This window comes from Aquarana catesbeiana, linkage group LG06 (genome assembly GCF_042186555.1).
Source record: "Aquarana catesbeiana isolate 2022-GZ linkage group LG06, ASM4218655v1, whole genome shotgun sequence".
In the NCBI taxonomy this organism is placed as follows: Eukaryota; Metazoa; Chordata; class Amphibia; order Anura; family Ranidae; genus Aquarana; species Aquarana catesbeiana.
Genome location: NC_133329.1, coordinates 243,673,626 through 243,699,556, shown reverse-complemented (window position 1 = coordinate 243,699,556; position 25,931 = coordinate 243,673,626). Strand labels below are relative to the sequence as shown.

Below are 25,931 nucleotides of genomic sequence, written 5' to 3'. Positions count from 1 at the left end.
AAAAATGACACTGGCAGGGAAGGGGTTAACACTAAGGGGCGATCAAGGGGTTAAGTGTGTTCCTTCAGCAAGTTCTAACTGTAGGGGGGATGGGCTTACTGAAACATGACAGAGATCACTGTTCCCGATCTCCCGAAGATCTCTGTCATGTCACTAGGCAGAACAGGAAAATGCCTTGTTTACATAGGCAGTTCCCCCTTCTGCCTCTCCTCGCCGCGATTGCGGGCCGCCGGTGGACAGCGAGTTTGCGGGACCCACGGGCACGCTCCCATGGCGTCTGCCGGCTAACCTGCTTTTGACGTACAGGTACGTCAATTTGCGAAAGAGAGCCGACCTACTGCAGTATATCCACATGAGCAGGTCGGCAAGTGGTTAATGAGTGAAATAAGTATTTGACCCCTTCGCAAAACATTACTTAGTACTTGGCAAAACCCTTGTTGGCAATCACAGAGGTCAGACGTTTCTTGTAGTTGGCCACCAGGTTTGCACACATCTCAGGAGGGATTTTGTCCCACTCCTCTTTGCAGCTTTTCTCCAAGTCATAAGGGTGTCAAGGCTAACGTTTAGTAAATCGAACCTTCAGCTCCCTCCACATATTTTCTATGGGATTAAGGTCTGGCTAGGCCACTCAGGACCTTAATGTGCCTCTTCTTGAGCCACTCCTTTGTCGCCTTGGCTTTGTTGCCTTGGCCGTGTGTTTTGGGTCATTGTCATGCTGGAATACCCATCCACGACCCATTCTCAATGCCCTGGCTGAGGGAAGGAGGTTCTCACCCAAGTTTTGATGGTACATGGCCCTGTCCATCGTGCCTTTGATGGGGAGTCCTGTCCCCTTAGCAGAAAAAAAACCCCAAAGCATAGTGTTTCCACCTCCATGTTTGACGGTGGGGATGGTGTTCTTGAGGTCATAGGTAGCATTCCTCCTCCAAACTTGGCGAGTCGAGTTGATGCCGATTTTGGTCTCACTGGACCACAACACTTTCACTCACTTCTACTCTGAATCATTCAGATGTTCAGTAGCAAACTTCAGACAGGCCTGTACATGTGCTTTCTTGAGCAGGGGGACCTTGCGGGCGCTGCAGGATTTCAGTCCTTCATGGCGTAGTGTGTTACCAATTGTTTTCTCGGTGACTATGGTCCCAGGGGCCTTGAGATCATTGACAAGATTCTTCCGTGTAGTTCTGGGCTGATTACTCACCGTTCTCATGATCATTAAAACTCCACGAAGTGAGATCTTGCATGGAGCCCCAGACCGAGGGAGATTGACAGTTATTTTGTGTTTCTTCCATTTGCGAATAATCGCACAAACTCTTGTCACCCTCTCGCCAAGCTGCTTGACGATGTTCTTGTAGCCCATTTCAGCCTTGTGTAGGTCTACAACCTTGTCCCAGACATCCTTGGACAGATCTTTGGTCTAGGACATGCTGGAGAGATTGGAATTGGATTGATTGCTTCTGTGGACAGGTGTCTTTTATACAGATAACAAACTGAGATTAGGAGCACTCCCTTTAAGAGAGTGCACCTAATCTCAGCTTGGTACTTGTATAGAAGACACCTGGGAGACAGAAATCTTGCTGATTGATAGAGGATCAAATACTTATTTCACTCATTAAAATGCAAATCAGTTTATAACATTTTTTAAATGCGTTTTTCTGGATATTTTTGTTGTTATTCTGTCTCTCACTATTAAAATAAACCTACCATAGACATTATAGACTGATCATTTCTTTGTCAGTGGGCAAACGTACAAAAATAAGCAGGGTAATAAACACTTTTTCCCCCTCACTGTAAGCATTACAAAATAATAGTAACTGTAGGGGCTTTGGCAATCTAACTGCTCAGAAACCCATACAAAACAAACTAATCTATTCTGTTTTTACAACTTTTCTGCACCAGAGCCGACCAAACCCCCCACCCCATCCCCAATTATTTACGGTTTTCTGTCAGCCCATGACCTTACCTACATACACTTTATTTTATCTTCATTTTTTTCTGAGGCCATGGTAAAGCATATAGTAGCATTTTGCATAGCAAAGCCCCTTTGGCGGGAGATTTTTTTTAAAGGGTATATAAACAATGAACACAATTAAAAAAGTTTTGGTATTCCTATTTGATAAGTGCAAAAAAATTACCTGTTGATCTTGCCCAAAATCTTGAGAGCTGCAAACATCTGCTCTCTGCCTGTGCAGACTGCTATTACAGTGCCTTGAAAACGTATTTATACCCCTTGACATTTTCCACATTTTGTCATGTTACAACCAAAAACGTAAATGTATTTTATTAGGATTTTATGTGATAGACCAATACAAAGTGGCAAATAATTGTGAAGTGTTAGGAAAAATTATAAATCGTTTTCAAATTTTTTTACAAATAAATATGTGAAGTGTCAATACTTTGTAGAACCACATTTTGCTGCAATTACAGCTGCAAGTCTTTTTGGGTATGTCTACCAGCTTTGCACATCTAGAGTTATATGTTTGCCCATTCTTCTTTGCAAAATAGCTCAAGCTCTGTCAGATTGGATGGAGAGCATCTGTGAACAGCAATTTTGAAGTCTTGCCACAGATTCTCAATTGGATTTAGGTCTGGACTTTCACTGGGCCATTTTAACACATGAATATGATTTTACCTAAACCATTTCATTGTACCTCTGGCTGTATGTTTAGGGTCCTTGTCCTACTGGAAGGTGAACCTCCACCCCAGTCTCAAGTCTTTTGCAGACTATAACAGGTTTTCTTTTAAGATTGCCCCGTATTTGGCTTCATCCAGCTTTCCATTAACTCTGACCAGCTTCCCTGTCCTTGCTGAAGAAAAGCATCCCCACAACATAATGCTGCCACCACCATGTTTCACAGTTGTAATGGTGTGTTCAGGGTGATGTACAGTGTTAGTTTTCCGCCACATATAGTGTTTTGCTTTTAGACCAAAAAGTTCAATTTTGGTCTCATCTGACCCAAGCACCTTCTTTCACATGTTTGCTGTGTCCCCCACATGGCTTCTCGGAAACTACAAATGGGACTTCCTATGGCTTTCTTTCACAAATGTCTTTCTTCTTGTCACTCTTCCATAAAGGCCAGATTTGTGAAGTGCACGACTAATAGTTGTCCTGTGGACAGATTCTCCCACCTGAGCTGAGGATCTGTGCAGCTCCTCCAGAGTTACCATGGGCCTCTTGGCTGCTTCTCTGATTAATGCTCTCCATGACCAGCCTGTCAGTTTAGGTGGGCGGCCATGTCTTGGTAGGTCTGCAGTTGTGCCATACTCTTTCCATTTTCGGATGATTGCTTGAACAGTGCTCCCTGAGATGTTCAAAGCTTGGGATATTTTTTTATAACCTAACCCTGCTTTAAACTTCTCCACAACGTTCCCCCTGACCTGTCTGGTGTGTTCCTTGACCTTCATGATGCTGTTTATTCACTAAGGTTCTCTAACAAACCTCTAAGGGCTTCACAGAACAGCTGTATTCATACTGAGATTAAATTAAACATAGGTGGACTCTCTTTATTAATTAACTTCTGAAAGCAATTGGTTCCACTAGATTTTAGTTAGGGGTATCAGAGTAAAGGGGGCTAAATACAAATGCACGCCACACTTTTCAGATATTTATTTGTAAAAGAAATTGAAAACAATTTATCATTTTCCTTCCACAATACAATTATGTGCCACTTTGTGTTGGTCTATCACATAAAATCCCAATAAAATACACTTAAGTTTTTGGTTGTAACATGACAAAAGGGGGGTGAATACTTTTTCAAGTCACTGTAGGTCCATTATTCTCAGTTATCTCTGAGGACTACAGATCTATGCTCCTCCATGTTATAAAAGGAGGAGAAGGTCAGAGTCATGTAGTCCTGCATTGATTTGTTGTCCTGAGTAACCAAGATGTAACCCCTATCCACCATAAGACAACTTTTAGTTTGTCTAACCCACGTTCTAGAGATCATTACCAAAAGTGTTGATAGTCAGGCTACCCATTAATGTTGCCCTATAAGATAATGCACATTTACAAATAATAACATTCAAATTAATTTATATCATTTACCTGTGCATCCAAAGGCCACCACACCAACAGCAAAAAGGTTAACTGCATAAGACTGCTTGAATGTAAAGAGTTCCAGCCAAATATCACAGATGCCAATAAATATTAACGGGCTCAAAGCAAAAATATAGCCTGTGATTTAAATACAATAAATAAAGTGTCATGATAGAATAAATGCATCAACATTTATGAGCAAAATATACTAGTTAAAGTGATTTGTCAAAATCACCAGCAGCCATTTGTAAAAGTAAACAGTCTATTTGTTTCTCCAAAACAAGTAATCATAAATAGCGTCCTTCAGCAAAAAGTTAAACAGCTCACAGTTCTAGCATAAAAGGAACCACACAAGTGGCTCACTGCTGATCTCTTGGTCCCATAACTGGGGTAGGATTCCTCAGTGTTTCAGGGTGTTGGACAGGCCACGGGGGTTCAGCAACAAGAGCCCGGGTTCCAAGAACATTTACCCTTACTCACAGCTTGTGATCTACTCCACTCTGCCTCTTTGACACAGGTGCCACTTCCATCCTGCTGCTTTTCAAGCCTCCCTTGCCTGTGGCTTATCCCCTTCAGCAGTCCTGGTAGTCAGGGTTTGAAGGTTTTTTCACATCCAAAACTCTTCGAACCTCTGAGATTTTGGGTCCCTAATATGGACTTATCAATCCAGAGAGTACAGAAAATCAGTCCTCTCTAGCCAAACGTCCCTCGGAATACCTCATCTTGCATGGGTGACAACCCCTGAGTACCCAGCAATATCTCAGAAGCTGTCCTCCTTAAAGGGACCACAACTCAAATATTGGGAAAAAATACCTGCCGTCCAAGACACATTCCCATTGTCCTGTACAGATTGTAAGGTTAGAGGTTATTTACCTTAAAACATTCTCTGCATTAAGGTAATAAACCTTCCAAGATTACCTCCCCCAAGCCCTCCGACAATACTTACCTGAGCCCAATCTCGATCCAGAGCTGTGCCTGAGAGCAGCATCGCTGCTCTCTCTCTCTCCTCACTGGACATAGAGGCAGCAGCGGAAGCCATTGGCTCCTGCTGTTGTCAATCAAATCCAATGGGGAGGGAGTGGGGCTGAGACACACTTTGTGTGTCTATAGACACACACAGCCCAGCTGAGGAGTGAGCCCACATGTCTGCCTCCATATGAAGCGCTTGCTATGGGGGTAAACATTTAAGAGGAGGAGCCGGCAGGGGACCTGAGAAGAGAGGGTTCAGGGCCGCTCTGTGCAATACCATTGCACAGAGCAGGCAAGAATAACTTGTTTGTTATTTTAATTATTTCTTAACATTCATTCTTAAAATAGCCACTTACTCTTTATCAGTATCAAAAAAATTCTATGTTCAGGGCCTGGTTTACCAATAGACACAGTAGGTTTTTGCCTACACACTTCAGAGGCAAGGAGGCTGCATTTCTCTGTATAGTTATCAGCCATGCATTTTGTGCCATCAGCAGCAGAATTACAACCTCAGTTACAAAAAAGTTGGTACGACGAGTAAAATCTACATAAAACAGAATGCAATGATTTGCAAATCTCATAAACCCAAATTTTATTCACAATAGAAAATAGAAAACATATCAACTATTGGGAGAGGAATGTTGTCTCATTCTTGCCCAGTTCCCTCCTCAGCTGTAAAAACGTTTTGATGTCACCCGCATCATATAGTTGGTGGAGGTAAATAAGTTCAAATTTAGACCATTTATAGCCATCCTCGAGATGAAAAAATTCTTTCAGACACAGGATGAACCATAATGGAGTATTGGGGGATAAGTGAAGGGGGCCATTTGTTATATGTTTCAGACAGATCCCTAAGATACGTTTAGCAGATTTAAGCATCACTCTACCTCCCTCTGTAAGGACGGACCTTCCCCCGGAAGAAAAAGTTTAGCAGGGTTTCCTAGGAAGTAACAAAGGTCGCTTCCATCGCCACAGTTGCATTGTTTAATTGCGGAAACATTCGCCAATGTATATACACCAGCTGTGATGCAAGATAGTAGAGGCGAAGGTCAGGTAACGCCAGTCCTCCCCTTTCCACCGGTAATTTCAAGGTCTCCAAGAAGACTCTGACTGCCTTCGAACCTCACAGAAAGGAGCTCAGCAGTGAATTAATATATCGAAATGTTTTTTTCAGACTACAGGCATACCCCACTTTTAAGTACACAATGGAGTTTATTTACTAAAGCTGGAAAGTGCAAAATCAGGCTCACTTCTGCATAGAAACCAATGAGCTTCCAGGTTTTATTACCAAAGCTTAATTGAACAAGCTGGGGTTAGAAGCTGATTGGTTTTTATGCAGACGTGAGCCTGATTTTGCACTTTCCAGCTTTAGTAAATAAACCCCATTGTGTACTTAAAAGTGGGGTATGCCTGTATAGATCAGGGCATTGGAGAGCTCATATAAGAACTTAGGCAAGAAAATTATTTTGAATAAGTTAGCTCTACCCAACAGTGTGAGTGGTAAATCCTTCCATTTTTGCACACTGTCACTAAAAGTTCTAATTATGGGCCACAGATTTACGTCTACAACCGAATCCACCGGTAGTTGAATGTTTATCCCCAGATACTTAAACTGGAATGTGCCAGCAAGTGGATATTGGGCGGGGAGTATTAAATATGGTTGTGGGTCTAAGAGAAATAGCGTTGACTTGGACCAGTTGATGCGGAAGACTGTGAAGTCTCCAAATTCCTGTATTGCCGAGAATGCGGTGGATAAGGATGTATCAGGGTTTCCCAGATATAAAAGCATATCATCCGCGTACAATGATACACGTATACAATGATACAAGTTCCTCCAACCCCCCAACTACCAGACCTTTAAGACCATCATGAGTCCTAAGTTTAGCAGCCAGCGGCTCGATAGCTAGTGCAAATAGAAGAGTAGACAGGGGGAACCCCTGTCTCATTCCTCTATGTATCTGGAAAGTGTTCGATATGAGTCCATTCACTCTAATACTGGCCTTAGGGCCATTATATAGTAGTTTAACCCAAGAGATACATTTTGGCCTGAATCCTAACCTAGTTTGAAGGGAGAAAAGGTAACCCCATTCAACCGAGTCAAACTCTTTTTTAGTGTCCAGAGATGCTATTGGGGTGTGTAATGATAGGGGACGCTATGGATAATGTGACTTAATGGGTTAAACTAAATCTTGTGCATATACAAAATAAAGTGCATAGTACTGATTTAAATGCTATAACCTTTCATGATTAATAATCCAGTACACCATAAATCACCAGGCTAGTGAAAGGTATGGCCGTCCCGCTTGCACTGTGTTGATTGGCGTGCGTTCCACTGCCGTGGTGAGACAAAAACCTGGAAGTGGCTGGAAATGACATGAACGGGATGCGCCTCAACGTACGTTTCGTTATCACAACGTCATCAGGAAGCGCTTCCTGATGACGGTTTTTGTCTCATCACAGTGGTGGAAAGCACGGCGATCAACACAGCGCGAGCGGGATGGCCACGCCTTCCACTAGCCTGGTAATTTATGCTGTATACTTCCAGTGCTGAGGGAAGGCACCTACTAATGCAAGGGGCCATTTGGCACATTTTTAAGTAAATTTTTATCTAAACTGTATTACGCTATGGTCCTTTTTTTTCATTTTTTAACTGTCATTGCGGTGAAGTATTAACAAGATTCCAGCCACATCTCCTCTGATATACCAGCAAGACCACAGACCCACACTGACAAGCCTGATCTGACCTTCTTTTTAGTTAAAGAGGTCACGGTGGTCCGGTGAGTAGGAATTTCACTCACATCCACCGGGTGATTTTCATGAGGTTTTGCCACTGGTGATGGTGTAAGGATTGAAGTTGTATCACAAAAGATTTATGGTGTAACAAATTAAAAAGAAAGAATTGCGCTAGGTGCGTTATGTATATGAAAAAAATTATTAAAAAGAAGGGGAACCGTGAAGGATATCCTGCAGCTAAGCACTATAACCCAGATATAGGACAGGAAAGATATACATAAAAATAGGAGTGCAGCACCGGATAATAAACCAATAATAAAAAAGTGTATAATGTGTATCATTACAATGTATACAATAAATCTATAATGTATCATATGTGAACATAATCAAATTCATAAACCATCCAGTAAAAAATAGTCCATATGTGATTACTCCATAAACAAAATGCGTGCATTTAAACACAAAATGTGACAATAAAAAGTTCATGAGTGAAAGTATCCAAACAAAGAAATTCCCAGTACAAAACCCTGGGTTTATGTTTTCCACCACTCGTGCTGCCCGTCACCTTACAATAAACAATGGAGGCTTACCAGAAAGCCTGCGACCTCCCTTATTCAGGGGGGTCAAATCAGGCTTAGTAAAAACAACAGGAACACTGCTGAGATCTCACGGACTTCCCTCACAGGTGACCGGCTGGCATGAGTGAAGAGCACCTTCCATGGCACGTTCACAGGAGACAAATGCTGTACACCGATGGATAAACACGACACTGGACCAGATCAAACCAGCAGGGCATCTACAGGCCCCCAAGGAGGCAATATTCCGGCCGAGTGTGGGAGCCAGGTCACAGTAGAACGATTGGACAAAAACTTTTGTTATTCTGAAGAAATCACTGTTTGTGATTTTGTTGTTCCTTCTTTGGAGTTGTTCCTTCTTTGGCGGTCTTCCATGTCTCCTAATTTGTCAGTGTGGGCATTGACTTCTCTCTGTATAGTTTTCACCGTGCCTTCTAATGGGCGGACTACATCTTCCAGATCACTGATTCTTTGCTCAGCTTCTGTGGCCCGCTCCCTAATGTTCTGCACATCTTGCTTTAGGAAAGACATTTCAGCCCTCATGCCATCTATGTGTTCAGTCAGGGTAGACTGGAAGGTGTGTATAGCCTCCATAATTTGTTTCAGAGAGGGCTCTGAGTTCCCCGCTATCAGTGCTATTTCCCCCCAGGTCTTTTTGGGATAGTCTGTCCAGTGAGAAGCCCCTTCTCAGCTCCTGAGCCCCGCAGGGCAGCGGGCTTACCTTGCTGGGGTCAGTGGGTGAACAATCAGCTCCATTCGGCTGTGCGCTGCTGGGACCCTGAGCCTCCTCCTCGTGGTCGCCACCATCTTGAGATCACCAGGCATAAGGGGACAGACGGATTCCATGGGTGCTGGTCCGTATTTCACCATATCAATTAGAACTGCCAGCTATGTGAAGTGTTAGGCGTCCGGTGTGGTGCAGGATCGGTGTCTCTGACACTCAGGATATTAGAAGGAGATTTTGTTCCTTCACAGCGCTGCTCACATGTCGGCCGCTGGCTCCGCCCCCCGCATTATAGGACTTTAACTTGCATTTTTGCATGGCATGGCGAACTGTTTATTTCTGAGCCCATGCAGTGATGTCCATCACAGAATCATGTCTGTTTTTAATGCAGTGCTTTCTGAGGGCCACAAGATCACAGGCATCCAATATTGTGTTTCGGCCTTGTCCCTAGCGCATAGAGATTTCTCTGGATTCTCTGAATCTTTTGATTTTATTATGTACTGTAGATGATGATATACAGTATCTCACAAAAGTGAGTATACCCCTCACATTTTTGTAATATTTTATTATATCTTTTCATGTGACAACACTGATAAAAAATTACACTTTGCTACAATGTAAAGTAGTGAGTGTACAGCTTGTATAACAGTGTAAATTTGCTGTCCCCTCAAAATAACTCAACACACAGCCATTAATGTCTAAACCACTGGCAACAGAAGTGAGTACACCCCTAAGTGAAAATGTCCAAGTTGGGCCAAAAAGTGTCAATATTTTGTGTGGCCACCATTATTTTCCAGCACTGCCTTAACCCTTTTGGTCATTGAGTTCACCAGAGCTTCACAGGTTGCCACTGGAGTCCTCATTCATCCCTCCATGACAACATCACGGAGCTGGTGGATGTTAGAGACCTTGCACTCCCCCACCTTCCCTTTGAAGATGCCCCACAGATGCTCAATAGGGTTGAGGTCTGGAGAAATGCTCCACCCTCAGCTTCTTTAACAAGCCAGTGGTCGTCTTGGAGGTGTGTTTGGGGTTATGTTGAAATACTGCCCTGCAGCCCAGTCTCCAAAGGGAGGGGATCATGCTCTGCTTCAGTATGTCACAGTACGTGTTGGCATTCACGGTTCCCTCAATGAACTGTAGCTCCCCAGTGCCGGCAGAACTCATGCAAATCCAGACCATGACACTCCCAGCACCATGCTTGACTGTAGGCAAGACACACTTGTCTTTGTACTCCTCACCTGGTTATCACCACACATTCTTGACATCATCTGAACCAGATAAGTTTATCTTGGTCTCATCAGACCACAGGACATGGTTCCAATAATCCATGTCCTTAGTCTGCTTCAGCAAACTGTTTGCAGGCTTTATTGCATCATCTTTAAAAGAGACTTCTTTGTGGGATGACAGCCATGCAGACCAATTTGATGCAGTGTGCGGCGTATAGTCTGAGCACTGACAGGCTGACCCCCACCCCTTCAACCTCTGCAGCAATGCTGGCAGCACTCATACATCCATTTCCCAAAGACAACCTCTGGATATGACGCTGAGAACGTGCACTCAACTGCTTTGGTTGATCATGGCAAGGCCTGTTCTGAGTGGAACCTGTCCTGTTATACCGCTGTATGGTCTTGGTCACCGTGCTGCAGCTCAGTTTCAGGGTCTTGGCAATCTTCTTATAGCCTAGGCCATCTTTATGTAGAGCAACAATTCTTTTTTTCAGACCCTCAGAGAGTTCTTTGCCATGAGGTGGCATGTTGAACTTCCAGTGACCAGTATGAGAGAGTGAGAGCGATAATACCAAATTTAACACACCTGCTCCCCATTCACACCTGAGACCTTGTAATATTAACGAGTCACATGACGCAGTGGAGGAAAAATGGCTAATTGGGCCCAACTTGGACATTTTCATTTAGGGGTGTACTCACTTAACTTGTAAACACAGAGTCTGAAAAAAAGGGGCAAAGTCCTTAAGTGGTTAACCGCTTCAATACAGGGCACTTTTACCGCATTTCTGCCCAGGCCAATTTTCAGCTTTCAGCGCTGTCACACTTTGAATTGCCTGGTCATGCAACACTGTACCCAAATGAAATTTTTTCCTTTTTTTCACACAAATATAGCTTTCTTTTGGTGGGATTTAGTCACCGCTGGGTTTTTTTTTTTTTTTGCTTACAAAAAAACTAAAAAAGATTGAAAATTTTGAGAAAAAAAAAGTTTTTATCAGTTTCGGTCAGAAAATGTTGTAAATAAGTAATTTTTCTCCTTCACTGATATGCGCTGATGAGGTTGCACTCATGGGCACTGATGAGGAGGCACTAATATGCAGCACTAATGGGCACCAATAGGCAAAACTTATGAGCAATGATAGGTGGCACAGATAGGTGGCACTGATGGGCAACACTGATGGGTGGCACTAATGGGCGCTGAAAAGCAGCACTGACTTGCATCACTGATGAGCACAGATTGGCCTCACTGATGGGCACAAATTGGCATCACTATTGGGCACGGATTTTTTGTCACTGATGGGCATGGATTGGTGTAACTGATGAGCACAGACTGGTATTACTGCTTGGCACTGTTGGGGCTGCATTTTTAATCAGGGCACTGATGATTAGTGCCCTGAGTATCGGTACAGGTCTCCCCTGTGAGATGCCGCTGATCGTCTCTCCTCGCCTCACACTCGGTCAGTGTGAGGCGAGGAGAGCCTATAACCGGCATTTCCTTGTTTACATGCGATCTGCTGTGATTGGACACAGCTGATCACATGGGTAAAGAGCCTTGTCATTGGCTCTTTACTGAAATCGGGGTTGCACAGTGTCCCATATGACATCATCCAAAAACAACAGAGCATCCCTCCCGCTGGCGAGCAGGAGGTAGTTAAACATTTGATATTTTTTCTATTGTGATTAAAATGTGGGTCTATGAGATTTGCAAATCATTGCATTCTGTTTTTATGTAGATTTTTCACATAGTCACAGTATTCAAAGCCAGGTTAGAATTAGCAAGAAAAATATAATAAATAAATAATATATAAATAAATGCTTTGGTTACGTAATCATTTATAAAAGGGGTCTTCAAACAGCGGCCCTCCAGGTGTTCAGGAACTACAATTCCCATCATGCCTAGTCATGTCTGTGAATGTCAGAGTTTTACAATGCCTCATGGGGTGTGTAGTTCTGCAACACCTGGAGGGCCGTAGTTTGAGGATCCCTGATTTATACTGCCGACGTACCCTCCCTTCCTGAGGCCAGTCACAGGAGTGGCCCTTACCAGGAGAATTTCCAGCATTTAGATAGAGTGGCGAAAGGAAGATAACCATGTCCAGTTTTCATGCGGACTCTGTCCCCCCTAAGGGAGATTTACTCTATTCACAACTTAAAAATTAGCTTGGGCTTTACATATTAACAATAAATTCAATCTTTTAATGCCTTGCTAAACTAATTAAGATGCTACAGTTTAAAATAATCAGTGATTAACCTATAAATTACATTTTGAAACATAATCTGCAGTGCTATAAGTGAGATAATACAAATACAAAAAATAAAAAGCAGTGCTCATAAACAAAAATCACCCAGTGATAAACAAATCAAAGTGATCCCCCCTCCCCAAGATATCACAATTATCACATGTCAATCAATCAACCAAAACGTCTATAACATCTTCTTTTTAACTATCAACTATCTCTGTGCTGTGCTCCCCACCAACATTTCTTTCTTCACCATAACTCTGAAATCAGACTCAACATTTCAGAAAAGTAACTGTGCGCATTATCATTTTATTTAAAAGGCATGTCTCCTAAAATACCACAGTTAACCATAAATTATAAAGTATTCATGATGCATTTATTATTTAAATTGATTTAACTTCCTTAACCACCTAAGTCCCAGAGCCGTTTTCTCTCTATATCATCCTTGAGTCACAAAGCAATTTGTATGTTTTGTAAAAGTATTAGTTTTGCATCTTGTACCTTTTGGCTGACCCTAATGTGCTTAAAACTGTTTCTTTTTTTTGGACAGGCAGGGCTTTAATTCAGTGTTAGATTTGCATACATCTTTTTTTCATTTCACAGGTTTTAATTTGGAAGAATTGTTGAAAATGTTGAGAAAATGCATTTTATGCATCCAAAGTGTTATAGGCGGTCTGCCAACCATTGAGAAAGTGCACATTGGAGACAAAATAGTTCATATTGTTATGAACTCCTAATCACAGATAGATGATAAAAGGTGGGATTGTAAATATATGTCTGAAGAAAATGCAGAACCCATTGTGGCCATAGTAATTTATTGGTTTTATTAAAGTAGAATTATAGGCAATACTTTTTTTTCATTATGGATAGGGTAAGGGTGGGTTTTAACACTTGTCACATTGGAAAGATTTACCTTTACTTCCTGTCCCATAGCCAAAAAAGGAGTTGAGAGGAAATTCCTGCACTTTAGGAGAATCCTGTGGGGGCCCCAGGTTAGCGGAACTAGGGTCCCCTTGGAAGATTTCCCCTCTATTACTGTTCTGGGGACAACTCAAAATCAGAAATGTTCTTTTACTTTCAATGATACTGGTAAACAGGACAAATAGAGAGAGTGAATCTCCCTAATGGGGGCAGGGGTAGCAATAATAACCTACCAAATAGGTGTTCTAATCAATCTCCACTCTGTCTAGAATAAAAAAAAATACAATAAATTGCCTTTAGTTATACTCTAAGATTTTTCTTTTAGTAAGCTGCTAATGATTTATATATGGAGTGATGTAACATAGCTATATACAGGCAGCCCTGGGGCTACAAACAAGGTTCTGTAAGTATGTTCTGAAATTGAATTTGTATGTAAGTTGGAACAGGTACATTTTTAAGTGTAACTCCAGCCAAAAAAAATAATTTTTATGTTTTTAGCATAGGGAAGGGTTAACACCCCCGTATTATTTGTTTAGCTGTCTGTGCCCATGTTCATAAGATTTCACCTCAGTTTCTATCCCTGTGACAATTAGATTTGAAAATTTTGGGTTGTTGTGGAAACAAGCATTGGTGATAAAGCTTCTGTGGAGACACCTTTTTCTCATGATAACTCTTACAGGAGTAAATTCCCTTCCTAGGGGTAGATTTCCTCTCACTTTTAGTCTCCCTCCGTTTGTAAGTACGAGTTGTATGTAAGTCAGATTTTTGTAACTCGGGGGCCTGTAGTGTATATGCAGTGATATAGTTTAAATATATATAGTTAGTCTGGTTGAAAAAAGACACAATTTCATCTAGTTCAACCAATAAAGGGGAAAAAAAATCATACAATCCCATATACACAATCCTATACCCACAGTTGATCCAGAGGAAGGCAAAATGGAGGAAGAGGATGAAAGGCTAGGTGAACAGAGTGTGTGGAAGAACATGAGGAGAAAGAAGTTATGACTGGTAGGCTCCCAGATGAAATCACATGGCAAAGTGCATTTAGGTCTTGCCTCAGCCACACATATGACGATTACCCTTTCTTCATGAACTATAAGGATTGTTTCCTAAATCATGTGTTTCATAGTCTTTGTATGCACTTAAAGCAGTACTAAACTCAAAAACAAACATTTTATATACTGCAGCTTACCAATCCAATACCAATGGCATAGTTCACACCAGTGCAGTCAGTTCCAGGGCTTTTTAGTTCCAAAAAAAAAAAGTAGAACATGCTGCATTTTTCCTGCACTGGACTGTACTGGAACGCAGTAAAACGCATCAAAAACACACTGGAATGCAACGGAATGCACCTAAACACACCAAAAATGCATAAAAAATGCACTGGACCCTAGTATAGTGGAAAAAAAAAACAGGAAAAAAGAAGAAAAAAAGCACCTGGAATGCATCCGGAAATGCATCAAAAACGCACCAAAAACTCACCGGAACGCATCAAAAACGCTTTAAAAATGCGCATGGAGAAACGCACCCGGAACAGATCTGGAGTGCATTTTTGTGGTGTGAACTGGCCCTTAGGCTTTTTATCTTTTATTTTCACCTGGTGATCTGGCCAGTTCCACACTTTCTATCTTAGGGTGTCTCCAATATGTATGAAGGAGCAACAGACACCTCTGGACAGTAGGTGGTAAGGAATCAATTGGAGATGGAATCCATGTGAAATTTAAAACAATAGTAACAATATATAACAAATATAAAAATTATAAAAACAAAAAAAAAAGTTATCATCAACCTGCTGGTCCCCTGTTTGCATCTGTTTCTGTGTTTGAGGATTGTATCTGGTGGTTTATGAGTTGTGTCTGTGTATATGAGTCCAATCACTTTTTTCAGTACTGAATGGATTTGTGCATGTATGTGTTTGTGTATGTATGGATGTACTATATATATATATATATATATATATATATATATATATATATATATATATATATGTTTATATATATATATATGTTTATATATATAATTCTATATATAATTTTCTTTTTTTTTCTTTTTTTTTAATAATTTTTATATTTGTTATATATTGTTACTATTCATTTGATAAACAGTGTTTTTAATCCCTTGTACGATAATGAATTAACATTAATATTTATTTTTATTTTTGTTTTTAAATGTTTTTCCATGATATTCGTTACGATATCCAGGTTTTGGATGATTGGTGGTGGATCGATTGGTTGTCCCGCCTTGTGTCTATAAAATCCCTGTTCTATGCTGGACCTTGAGCGTGTTATCTGAGGAAGGGGTTAAACCCCAAAACATGTAATCGTATACTACTCAAGCTCCGGCACATGCTGTGATACTCATCACATGCCCTGCTCTGATTCATTTGATCCATTAGGAATTACCAATGTCTGCCTGCGGTCAGAGCGTGTGACGTGGCCGGGGAGGTGTCCTGAGGTGTCTGGACACCTTGCAGCTCAGCCTCGTTCCCGCTGCCCCTCCAGCATCCACCTCTGGTCTCACCGGCCGCTGAAGCCATTCTGCCATCATCCACTCTGGTCATACAGTGATCGTGATTCCTGAATCTGTGCCCAGCCTTTCCCATCCCTGATGTAGCCTGGCTTTGGTTATGGTCACCACTCCCAGCTTTGGAAAATTGTTTTCAGGCTTCCCATTTTTTGGTCTGCAGCCCCCTCTGCCCACAGCCCTCACGGAAGCCTGACAGCAATTTCTCCACCACCTTTGGCTCCATTGCTGGCACTATCACAGAGAGTTTGGCCATTCTGATGATTTTTCCCATTTGTACTGTATTGGTTACATATTTTATCAGCAATAAACTGTTTTAAATTTCACATGGATTCCATCTCCAATTGATTCCTTGCCACCTCCTGGATCTGCGCTTCCCAATTCTGTTGTTTTTGTCTGTTTATCATTTGGTCATCTGATTGCAGTAGCAGCAGTCCAGTGTGACTTTTATAATTACTTTGGCTCCTTGGTTTACTTTTCTGCGCTTGGTGGATAACTCTGGATAGTAGCATTGTCCATCCAGGATGAGAGTAGTAGTAGTTTGCTACATGAACAGGATTTTGCTTATACATAACCCAACATTTGCTGCTCTCTAGAACTTTTATTATTATTATTATACAATATTTATATAGCGCCAACAGTTTACGTAGCGCTTTACAACTTGAGGGTAGACAGTACAAATACAATACAATTTGATACAGTAGGAATCAGAGGGCCCTGCTCACTTAGAGCTTACAATCTAAGAGGGAAGGTTAAGAGATACAAGAGGTAATAGCTGTGGGTGATGTGCTGATTGAGAAGATAAATGTACAGTTGTTAGGTGGGGGCCAGATAGGCTTCTCTGAAGAGATGAGTTTTCAGGGATCGTCTGAAAGTGGATAAGGTAGGAGAAAATCGGACGGATTGGGGAAGAGCATTCCAGAGGATGGGGGAGGCTCTGGAGAAGTCCTGAAGGCGAGCATGGGATGAGGTGACAAGGGAGTTTGAGAGCAGGAGGTCTTGGGAGGAGCGAAGAGAACGATTAGGTTGGTATTTTGTGACTAGGTTAGAGATGTAGCTAGGGGCCAGGTTGTGGATGGCTTTGTAAGTTATAGTTAGTATCTTGAATTTAATTCGGTGACTGAGTGGCAGCCAATGGAGGGATTGGCAGAGGGGTGTAGCAGACGCTGAGCGGTTTGTGTGGTGGATGAGCCTGGCCGCAGCGTTCATGATGGACTGAAGTGGGGATAGCCTATTTAGAGGTAAACCAATGAGGAGGGAGTTGCAGTAGTCAAGGCGGGAGATGACCAGGGAGTGGATTAGAAGCTTTGTGGTGTCATTGGTTAGGAAGGGGCGTATCTTGGAGATGTTGCGAAGACATAGGCGGCAAGCTTTGGATAGTGATAGAATGTGGGGTCGAAAGGTTAGTTCAGAGTCCAGGATTACACCTAGGACCTTGGCGTGGGGAGATGGGTTGATAGTTGAGCCGTTGATCTTGACAGGGAGATCAGGGGAAGTGGCACCTGAGGGAGGAAATATCATGAGCTCGGTTTTGGATAGGTTGAGTTTGAGAAAGTGATGTGACATCCAGGCTGATATGTCTGCTAATAAGTTGGTAATGCGTGAGGAGACAGATGGAGAGAGCTGGGGGGTGGAGAAATAGATTTGGGTGTCATCAGCGTAGAGATGATATTTAAAGCCGTGGGAGGCAATCAATTGACCCAGGGAGGTGGTGTAGATTGAGAAAAGGAGAGGTCCGAGAACAGAACCTTGGGGGACCCCGACGGAAAAAGGAAGAGGAGAAGAGGAAGTAGAGTTGTAAGTGACACTGAAGGAGCGGTGGGATAGGTAGGATGAGAACCAGCGAAGAGTACAGTCACGGAGACCAAAGGAGTGGAGTTTTTTGAGGAGGAGGGGGTGGTCCACTGTGTCAAAGGCAGCAGAGAGGTCCAGGAGAAGTAGTACAGAATAGTGTCCATTGGCTTTAGCCATTAGTAGGTCATTTGAGAGTTTAAGGAGAGCAGTTTCCGTGGAGTGTTGAGGGCGAAAACCGGACTGAAGGGGATCAAGAAGTTTATTCATGGTCAGATGGTCGCTTAATCGGTTGTAGACCAGTCTTTCAAGAAGTTTGGAGGAGAAGGAGAGTAAGGAGATGGGACGTAAGTTGTTGAGATTGGTGGGATCCAGTGAGGGCTTTTTTAGTATGGGGGTGACTAGCGCATGTTTTAGAGAGTTTGGGAAGATGCCACAAGAGAGGGAGAGGTTGAAAATGTGAGTTAGGGAGCGTAGAATCGAGTCAGAGGGTGAGCGTAGCATTTGCGAGGGAACAGGATCCAGGGGGCAAGTGGTTAGATGAGTGCTAGATAAAAGTTTAGCAACCTCAGTAGTAGTAGCAGGGTTGAATGAGGGAAGTAATGATTGTATCTGTGGACATGGAGTGTTGCATGGGGGAGGTTTTTGCGCATTGGCGATCTCCTCATGAATTGTATCAATCTTAGTTTTGAAGTGATTGGCAATCTCCTGGGCAGTGAGTGAGTTGGTGGGTGGAGGCAGTGGAGGACAGAGTAGAGTGTTGAAGGTGGAGAAGAGTTGACGTGGACTGGATGAGAAGGTGTTAATGAGTGTGATAAAGTAGGTCTGTTTGGCAGTGTGAAGGCAGGAGTAGTATTTTAGGAGGGCAGATTTATATTGTGTGAAGTCTTCCTGGGTCTTAGTCTTATGCCACAGGCGCTCAAGAGCGCGGCTACGTTTTCTGAGACTTCTGGTGTCATCTGTTTGCCAGGGTTGTAGCAGTCGGGGCCTAATTCTGCGTGTAGTGAGGGGGGCCAGCTTGTCTAGGGAGGAAGACAGTGAGCTGTTGTAAGCGAAAGTAGCTAGGTTGGGACAGGACAGGGGGGAGATTTTGTCATAGAGGTGATCAGTAGCAGAGTAGAGAAGAGAAGGGTTGAGGTGGCGAAGGTTTCTGCGTGTAACTGTTAGGCGGTTGGAGGGAGAAGAGGTGGAAGACAAGGAGAGAGCAAAACTAATAAGGTGGTGATCAGAGAGTGGGAGTGGATTGTTGGAAAGGTTGCACGGAGTGCACAGATAGGAGAAGGCAAGGTCAAGGGTGTTGCCATTGGAGTGGGTAGGAGCCTGTATCCATTGCTTCAGGTCAAGCGATGAGGTTAGACTGAGAAGTTTAGAAGTAATAGTAGTGTTAGTGTTGACAGGGATGTTGAAGTCCCCAAGAATAATTGTGGGGATTTCAGAAGAGAGAAAGTAGGGTAGCCAGGCAGAGAAGTCATCAAGAAAGGCTGATACCGGTCCAGGGGGCCGGTAGATGACAGCAATTCTTAGAGAAATGGGAGAGAAAAGACGAATGCAGTGTGCCTCAAAAGAGGAGAGTATCAGAGAGGGAGGTGGGTGAAGAACCTGATAGGTGCTGCATGGAGCTAGAAGGATTCCCACTCCACCTCCCTTCCGTCCACTTGGTCTGGGGGAGTGAGTCCAGAGAAGGCCCCCATGGGAGAGGGAAGCAGGAGAAATAGTATCCGATTCATGAAGCCAGGTTTCAGTAATGGCAAGTAGGTTAAAGGAATTTGTGATGAAGAGGTCGTGGAGGGCGGTGAGTTTGTTGCAGACAGAACGTGCATTCCACAGGACACAGGAAAAGGGGGGGCTGGTATTGGAAAGAGGAATAGAGACCAAGTTCTGTGGGTTGCGGCTCCTGCCAGAGGGTGTAGGGGGATGGGAGCAATGGGCAATGACAGATGATGGTGGCCCAGGGTTTGGGGATATGTCACCAGAGATTAGGAGAAGCAGGAGGGTGAGGGAGGTAATGTGGGACTGTGATTTATGTGAAGGGGCATGTTTCAGAGTACTGGAGGTTTTATCAGTGTATGGATGTAGAATGAGCGAGAGTTGGTAAGAGCAGTAGTAGGGGGAAGACAGAAGGCAGGGTGATATGTATAAGCAGGCGGGTGGAGAGGGGGGGTGAAGGTAAGAGAGTTTGAGGAGAGAGGTCAGGAGTGTCAGAAGTAGTGGTAGAGAGTGCATGTTACAGAGTGGAAGGAGAGCTTAAGAGAGAGACAGGGTCACCTGTAGTCTGTTAGCTGCTTTCCAGTGCAGATTGCTGTAATTGTTTGCTTCGTGCAATCGCTGAAGTGCAGAGAATGAAGTGCATATCACTTGTAGAAAGAATCACTTAGAGATAGAAGCCTTAAGGATAGAAGCCCCTGCAATGTGCACCCCCCAGCAATGTGCTGACCCCTTAAGGATGCTCAAATATATACTGTTATAGGGGTGGGGTTGAAGTTCGTTAATTAATCATGAGTGACTATAAGAGTGCCTGGCAATCAAAGTGAACTTTTTGCTTCAAAAGTCAGAATAGCAAGAGGCCAAGACAAGATCAACACATAAAACTTAGGTAAGACAGTCCAGAAAAACAAATAATGTCATGGTTGTTCGCACAGGGCAACAGATAGAGAAGGCCACATACCAGAGACACACACACACAGAGACAGCAGGCAGATTCCAATTTCAGTTAACGGTGGAAGATGTGGATGAGCTGACACATACCAGAGACACACACACACAGAGACAGCAGGCAGATTCCAATTTCAGTTAACGGTGGAAGATGTGGATGAGCTGACACATACCAGAGACACACACACACAGAGACAGCAGGCAGATTCCAATTTCAGTTAACGGTGGAAGATGTGGATGAGCTGACACATACCAGAGACACACACACACAGAGACAGCAGGCAGATTCCAATTTCAGTTAACGGTGGAAGATGTGGATGAGCTGAACTACAGGTTTCTATGACTGCAGTGTTATTACCCCTTGATTAATATAGTGTATTTATTTATTTTTCTTTCTAATGGCTTACATAAGAAATCTGCTATGATTAAAAACAAAGGGAGACTTTTTTTTATATTTTGCTAATTGCAAACGTTCTAAAAATCCAGGCCTACATATGGATCGTAAAACCTGCCTGACTATGCAGTGTGGCAATTCAAGCCTATGTATGTAAAATGTGAAATTACTGGTACTTGTAATTAGTCCCACCTTAGCAGCCAAGACCAACAATATTTCATCTGAGTGAACTCCGGCCCTTGAAATGTGGCCATTTGTGTTCACATGTCTATTGATTTTTAAATAATTGCTTCACTGACTGAAAGCAAAGATATGTTTTTGTTACTTACCAGCGGTGATCCTCGTGTGAGTAGTAAGAAGCTCCACCGTAGCATTATTAAGGACAACAGCAGCTAAAGCCACAATGATATAAGTCAGACTCATATCAAACACAATAGATGTGCCTGAAAGCAAATGACAAAAAAGTAAATCAAATATTTAAATAATAACCCATAATTCTTATTTATTTATGCCTAAGAAAGTATTGACAAATTGTAAAATCTAAAAATAGAAACAAAATGCATACCCCTAAAATCTTATGCCCCGTACACACAGTCGGACATTGATCGGACATTCCGACAACAAAATCCATGGATTTTTTCCGACGGATGTTGGCTCAATTTTGTCTTGCATACACACAGTCAAACAAAGTTGTCCGAAAATCTGATCGTTATAAACGCGGTGACATAAAACATGTACGTCGGGACTATAAACGGGCAGTAGCCAATAGCTTTCGTCTCTTAAAGCGGGGTTCCACCCAAATTTTGAACAATATCTGTATGTATTCTCTTCCTTGCCTAGATGCTGACATGCCATTTAAAAAAAATTAAATCGCCGTAATTACCTTTTATTTTTCTATTCTTCTTTGCACTTCCTGGTTCTCCTCCCGTGGGAGTAGGCGTGTTTCTAGCCTCTCCCAGTCTCCTGGGAGCTAGTCTCAGGCTTCCCAGGATGCCACTGAGCATGTGCGGGAACGAGCAGTGAATGCTGGGAGCACAGCATTCACCATATCCAGGAAATAAATGCTTGTGGGCTTCAAATGCCCACAATGAAGATGGAAACCGCCTGCAGTGAATAATATAAGTTATTCTTTCCGACGAAATCTGACACAGGCGGACATATTACACACAATATGTGAGTATGTAATGCTGAGAAGAAAATTTGTGAATGAACTCAAAAAAAAAAAAAACGATAGATAGGTGGACCCCTGCTTTAATTTATTCTGAGCATGCGTGGCACTTTGTGCGTCGGATTTGTGTACACACGATCGGAATTTCCGACAAAGGATTTCGTTGTCGGAAAATTTTATAGCCTGCTCTCAAACTTTGTGTGTCGGAAATTCCAGTGGAAAATGTGTGATGGAGCCCACACACAGTCGGAATTTCCGACAACAAGCTTCGATTGCACATTTTCCGTTGGAAAATCCGACCGTGTGTACAGGGCATAACTATTCACATATTTTTTCAGGCAAGTAAACCTGTAACATGACTTCCCCTTTTCCTTTTCTTTGTTTCTGAGGATTTTGAAATAGACGCTACCCACAATATACAGTATGTATATCAAGTACTGAAAACATGATACTGAACCCAATAAGAGCTCACTTACTTAAAGTATACCTAAAAGCAAATCTTTTTTTTAAGTTTTGGATAGAGTGGAGAGGGATTAGCACCCCTGTCAGTTTGTATTGCTTTCTGTGCTCCAGTTAAGGAGATCCACCCTCTCTATTTGTCCTGTTTACCATTATCATCAAAAGTGAAAATAAATAAAATACCCAATTTTGGGTTATCCCCAGAAAAGTAATAGAGGGGAAATCTTCCAATGGGGACATAGATCTGACAGAGGTTATAACCTTCCCCTAGGCTGGGTTCACACTTATGCAAATTGGATGCAGGTTTCCCCGTATCCAATTTGCATGACAGGAGACTGTGCCCATCTCTCAATGGAGCCGGATCATACATCTCTGGGGTGGCCGCGGTCCGTATTGGAAAAGGGTCCCGTGCGTCTTTGGCTCTGTTTCAGGCGCAAATTCAGGCCAAAATTCGGACCTGATTTGCACCTGAATCAGTGTACAGGGACGCACCGGACCCCCTGCTAGGACCTGCGGAGGCATTAGTGTGAACCCAGCCTTACTCTATCCAAAATGAAAATCAAGTTTTGCCTATAGTTCTACTTTAAAATATGGGACAGTATGAAAGCTGCGGATGTCTCTTGTTCCTACTTACACCCTTATGCCGCGTACACACGATCGGAAATTCCGCCAGCAAAACTCCGATGAGAGCTTTTTGTCGGAAAATGCGACCGTGTGTATGCTCCAGCGGAATTCCAGCCAGAAAAAGATTGAGAGCATGTTCTCTATTTTTTGGTCAGGAAAAGTTTCTATCGGAAAATGCGATCGTCTGTACAAATTCACACAAAATTCCTACACATGCTCAGAAACAATTTGACACATGCTCAGAAGCACTGAACTTCATTTTCTCGGCTCGTCGTAGTGTTATACGTCACCGCGTTCTTGACAGTCGAAAGTTCAGAGAACTTTTGTATGACCGGGTGTATGCAAGGCAAGCTTGAGCGGAATTCCGTCGGAAAAACCATCCAAGTTTTTTCCGACGGAAAATCCGCTCGTGTGTACGGGGCATTAGAATTATTTTTGAGAAGTCCATCTTTTTTACAAGGTCTGGAAAGTTTCTCTCTTTGTCCTTTGTCAATATTATGCAACTCTATATATTTTTCACCACAGATCAGTTCAAATACAATACAATACAGAAATATTTTGATATTATAAGATCAAGAACTATACGAGGGGTCTTCAAAAAGTTTCCACACTTTATTATATTTAAGAGTTAAAAAAGTGCAGAAACATTTTGAAGAACCCTCGTATATTGCAAATCTTAGGAAAAACCTCTGATTTCTGCCAGTGTTTCACATTGTCTTAGCTGAAGTACCAAAAGCACACATAATGCAGGCCTAGGCTTAAGGTTCTACTCCACCCTTGTAAATGCCCTGTACCAGCCCTGCCAGTGTATGTGAGACTGTAGGAACTATAGTCAGGAAAAACAATAAAATAGGAAGAAAAGAAAAAAAATATGTAAAGTCAGACACAGCCAGTGGGAGAAGAAGGGATCAGGGGAGCAACTGCTCTGTGTCATTTACGTATCTGAAGATTGCATGTTGAAATAATACCCATTAATGTTTTGGGATAAAAAAAAAAACATTTATTTCCAAAAAAATAAAAAAACTATTAATTTTCTGTTTCAATCCAATGTAATTAACAATGTAATTAGAGAGGTAACTAGAACAACAAGAATGAAAAAGAAAGTGGTTAGCCTGAGCGCAGACATCATTTATAAGATAATATATGATAATAATAATTTACAATTATACAGTAAGATCAGACATTTAATCCATGGGTCATCAATTCTTTGGGTCTTTCATTCTGAAAGCTAAAAACCTTCAAAAATTCTGTAGAAGTTTCTCCTTGTGTCCCATGTATTGTGATTCAAAGTCTGTCAGTTGCACTGTGTAAATTCCTACAGGAACATTATATGATCTGTCTTATTAAACCAAGTCTTAATAGATGGTGCTAATGGTGTTTTCCAATGCAAAGATACATTATTATTTGCCAAATTGAATAAATGTGGAATTAAACTGTTACATTAGTCTTTATATGAAACATTAGAGCCAATAAATAAATAGGCCCTGAGGTCCAGGAGCCACCAGAGGTCCTAAATATAACTTTCATTACAATATGTTAGAATAACCATACAGAACCACCACATATGTGCAGTTGTTCTTCTATATTACACCCCCTCCAATTATGCTTTGATGCATAAGCTATAGAGATAGATGTTATACAAGGTACCAGCATACAGCCAGTTTAAAATTCAATTGCTCATACTTTATGCTCCAAGGCCTGTGTAATTTGCTATGGTCTATTGTATGTGAATACTGCTTTCTCTGTCTTAAAGTGATTGTAAACCCTCACCTCAGTTTAAAATAGAAATGAAAGGCAAAATATTTGTGTATTTGTGTATAGATATAAAAAAAAAAATTTTAAATACTCTTTATTCCCTTTTTTATAAGTGATCACGTCCCCTCTGTTTTCAGCTGCATAAAAAAAATGAAAAAGAGGGGGGGAGGTTGGGACTTTGAATGAGGTGCGCAAGATGCAGCCCAATCACACTCACAGAGGTGCAAACATATGTATGTTTATTAAGAACCAATGATCAACATGGCATAAAAACGCATTGCATGCATTAGACATAAAATAATCGCATATAGACAATAAATCTATGTATATACAACCATGGGACATGGGTAGGTACAATTATGCATCTTATTCCCCCAAACAAGATAAAAGTCATGTGAAGTAAAAAACATCTGAAAATTGGTCAATGTGTGTTTGATGCATCAAAGGTAGGCCCGACGCTGTGTTTCATGGACTTCAATCCACTCTTCAGGAGCCAGATGCATCTAAATTCTATAACAGATGTATAAAAAGCAATATAGTTTCATGGGTCTAACAAAATCAGCAGAAAAAGGAGGAAATTTCGGCATAATGGGCTATGCCAAATAAGGTTACTCACATGACAGCCAAAACTGGGACCGTGCGACAAAACAAAGCCAGGGGTAAGCCATGTAAGCCAGCTGCATAAGAGCTGGGGGAGGAGAAACAGCAGCACACTGAAATTCCCAGAGAATGGCTGTGCAGAGGGAGCATGTCAGGACAAGTCTGATCATTGGAGGAGAGTAGGCTCCGTTCCCAGCATAGCTAGAGAACTGAACACACTGTTCTCTCCTTCTTAGTGTGGTCAGTTTTTAATAGAAAAGCAGAGGGACTGGCAGAAACACCAAGGATGTCTCACAAAGGAAGCAATAAAAAGAGAACAGGATACTTTTTCACATTTCCATACAAGTACATGGTACAGCAGGCACACATCTGGAATATGAAATGTTGGGTTTACATACTCTTTAAGCCCCTGTTTGGGTGTTTCGCTTCTTATGCCACTATAAAGTCAACAGAAGTATTGAAACTGATATTTTATGCTTATAGAGGACGTGTGACGTAACTCAGCCTGGAAAGTTTGAATTTCAAAACATCATCTTGAAATATT

At 42.1% G+C, this 25,931-nt stretch overlaps 1 protein-coding gene across 3 annotated transcripts in view; it reads right to left on the bottom strand.

Moving 5' to 3' along the window:
* SLC29A4 (solute carrier family 29 member 4) overlaps positions 1-25,931 on the bottom strand; it is a 123,876-nt gene that overhangs the window by 42,320 nt on the left and 55,625 nt on the right. For all 3 annotated transcript variants that reach the window (XM_073633107.1, XM_073633109.1, XM_073633108.1), the window contains 2 exons: positions 21,111-21,224; positions 4,043-4,171 (listed from right to left, as the gene is read on the bottom strand). In XM_073633107.1, the coding sequence (XP_073489208.1) occupies positions 4,043-4,171; positions 21,111-21,224 (243 nt within the window). The remainder of the gene's footprint in view (positions 1-4,042; positions 4,172-21,110; positions 21,225-25,931) is intronic.